The sequence below is a fragment of the Trypanosoma grayi genome (assembly GCF_000691245.1).
Source record: "Trypanosoma grayi strain ANR4 Tgr_247_V1, whole genome shotgun sequence".
Taxonomy (NCBI): domain Eukaryota; phylum Euglenozoa; class Kinetoplastea; order Trypanosomatida; family Trypanosomatidae; genus Trypanosoma; species Trypanosoma grayi.
In genome coordinates this window covers 12,829-15,916 of record NW_008825866.1, presented here as the reverse complement: position 1 = coordinate 15,916, position 3,088 = coordinate 12,829, and the positions used below count along the sequence as shown (strand labels likewise).

Below are 3,088 nucleotides of genomic sequence, written 5' to 3'. Positions count from 1 at the left end.
CACACACACACAGATGCATACATGGGATCCCCACAGCCGTCATCGTCACCAAAAAGAGGTACTCTTGCACCCACAAGACCGGCATCCCTCCGAAGTAGACAAACATCCTCACCTCCGCATCCCCCCTGGCTGCTAGCATCAACGACTACGGCGAAGACAGGCAATGCAACGAAGCGCACACCCAACGCGGCGGCAAAGCACGACCATCGAGGAAGCACAACGCACCCCTTCACCTCCCACCCCTCCACCACTCGCGAGCATGGCGGAGTTCGTGGCAGCTGCTTCCCCCCTTAAGGCCATGTCGTTCACGCCACAGAGCCACACCGCCACCACCACCTGCATCAGCACAGGTGGGAGAACAAAGCGGTGCATGACTCTCTACTGCGCCCTCCGTGATGAATAAACAGAAGGATGAGAAAGCCGTGTTGCCAGCGCCAGACAGTGGCAGGCTTACACGCGGAGGAAGAGGAAGCACTACAGAGGAAGTACGAAGACAGGAACAGAGAAGGCGAAAACGAAAAAAAAAAGGCACAACACAACAAAGAGATCATCATATCATGGTGCAAAACAACAACACACAACACACAGCAACAACATTCCACACTACATCTCATGCTTAAGTCTTTACAGCAATCATTAAGGAGCGAAAGTTGTGTGAGGGCCCCAGAAAAAAAAAAAAAAGAAAACAAAAACGATAAACGAACTAATGGGAATATTTTCCTCCGCGCTAAGCGGAATGCTCAGACCACAGCAAGAGAAGAGCGGGTAGTTTAGCCTCGCCTGCCGTACGGGTTCCACGTGAAACACCCGTTGCAAAAAAATCTCGCCACCTCACTATTCCCTGCGATGGGAACCGACACACGCCTCATCGTGTGGCAGATTTCTCGCTCCCGCATGGTGGCGGTGGCCTGGCGTTGCTGCTCCTGCTCCTGCTCCTGCTCCTGCTCCTGTTGTTCTTGTTGTTGCTGGTGCTTCTCAGTTGATTCAAGCCTTAGCGACTTCTTCCGCTTGCGCAGTNGAACCGACACACGCCTCATCGTGTGGCAGATTTCTCGCTCCCGCATGGTGGCGGTGGCCTGGCGTTGCTGCTCCTGCTCCTGCTCCTGTTGTTCTTGTTGTTGCTGGTGCTTCTCAGTTGATTCAAGCCTTAGCGACTTCTTCCGCTTGCGCAGTTGTTGTCTTCGGCGCTGCTCCTTTGCAAAGACCGGAATGACGCCAAAGAAGTACGGGAGGCCGTCGTGGACAACGCACCAGATGTAGAAGCGACCGTCCTGCACAATGCGGCGATGCCGGTCTCGCAGCCAGCCATCGTCGCCGTAGCGAAAGGTAGCGCCTGCGAGTGTCTTCTTCACCCAGCTTAGCAGCACGTCCTCTAATGCCACACTGGGCTGGGCCAACAACACCCACCGCTCGTGCGCATCATCGTATGTGATGAGATCCCCGTCGTGAAATGTGACGTGCGCCGCGTCCTCGTCTTCGGCGCCTCCTTCGCAAATGACCGTCGTTGTCGCCGTCTGCCAGGGAGCAACAACAACGCACAACAGCCGCGGCTTGCTGTCGCACATTTTTCCCTCATTANCCTCAGCGGCATTTAGCCGGCGCTGCTGCAGAGTCGAGAGAATACGCGTCGGGACGCACAACTCACCGCTCCTTGGGTGGACACCGACACACCCAGCGTATTCGTAGTCGTTGGGGTCCGCTCCAAGTTGCTGCTGCTGCTGCTGCTGTTGTTGTTGTTCCTTCATGTGTGGGCACGGCGGCTGCGGTGAGAGACCACCGGCCGCAGTGGCGCAGAGAGAGCACACCGCCCGCACGGCTTCCTCATGCATGCGAAAGAGAAATCGGTTCCCACGCACACTCGCAGTGGCACCAGTCGGGAACGCTGTGGCCCGCACGAGCTGCCGCAGCTCCGCACTGATACGAAGTAGTGACACGTTCGAAGCGAGCCCGATGTGCCACACTGGACGCGTGATGGGCTCATCCATGCCGGCCATGCGCGAGTGCATTGCGTAGTGGCCGAAGCCGGTGATACGTGCGCGGCTGAACGCCTTGGCACACACAGAGGCCTCGCAGAAGTGGCAGGCGCAAAGCACCGGTGGTTGCTGGCATGACGGAAGGCTCTCGATGTAGGCGTCCTCTTCAGGGTCTGCGCTGTGTCCGCGCAGCCACGGCGTTCCGCGGCACACGGCGGGAAGCAGCGACTCGCAGCCGACGACACGAACGGGCGTGGGCGGCACAATACACGTTTCGTGCAGCTGCGCAACGAGGAAGAGCGTGTTGCCGCACTCCAACAGGTGTAGCGCGCCGTCGCGAGGAATGGCGGCACCGTGTGGCTCTGACGGCTGTTGCTGCTGCTCCACCTCCTCAGGTGTGAGGACGGCCAGCACGGCACACGGAAGTGCACGGAGAAAACGACGGGGCGGCGGCACTTGCTCTGCGGCGCGAACCGTAGCCGCCTCCTCCTCTCCCCGCTTCTTTTCTTTGGAATCCATACCATCATCCTTTCCCTTTTTCGTGGCGCGTTGGCGTTGACGGTGCTGCTGTATCACTGTCCTGGCGTTGCGCCACGCGCGCTCTTCCTCGAACAAGGCCCGCATCTCCGCGTTGGTGTCCGTCATGGCGGGGACGGCCCCGTGCGTCACCAGCACACGGTACAACTCCGCTGGCTCGCGGAAGAAGGAAAAGTCTTGCTGGCTCCCACTTGTACTGCACCCTCTGCTTTCGCCAGTGCTGTTCTTGTGGGTGCCGCTGTTGCACTCCCCGTGAAGCAGGAAGTCCTCGTCGACGCGGTACATCGCCGACGGGTCGGGCTCCAACTCCTCATCGCACACGCCGTTCCAGTCATCCCCCACCAGCCGCCGCCACCGAGACGGACCGGCGACGCCGAAGCCGTACTTCGCTGACTGCGCGTCGCGACAGGCGTGCAGCTGCCGGAACGCCAGGCAGTCGGGCGACGGGAAGAAGTGCGGTGTGAGCGGCACATGCGCGAGCCGCAGCGCCCCGCTGCGCGTGAACTGAAGGGACGCGGGGTTCTCGTGCAGCTCACGGCTCGGCACACACCCCATGGACGCACAACTCTTCTCAACTC

At 59.8% G+C, this 3,088-nt stretch overlaps 1 protein-coding gene across 1 annotated transcript; it reads right to left on the bottom strand.

Annotated features, from left to right (window-relative positions):
- Positions 1–770: 770 nt before the first annotated feature.
- Positions 771–3,065, bottom strand: DQ04_02471070 (hypothetical protein; the record flags this gene model as incomplete). Its single annotated transcript, XM_009311917.1, has 1 exon — positions 771–3,065. The coding sequence occupies one exon, from the start codon at positions 3,063–3,065 to the stop codon at positions 771–773; it is 2,295 nt and encodes a 764-aa protein (XP_009310192.1).
- Positions 3,066–3,088: the final 23 nt, after the last annotated feature.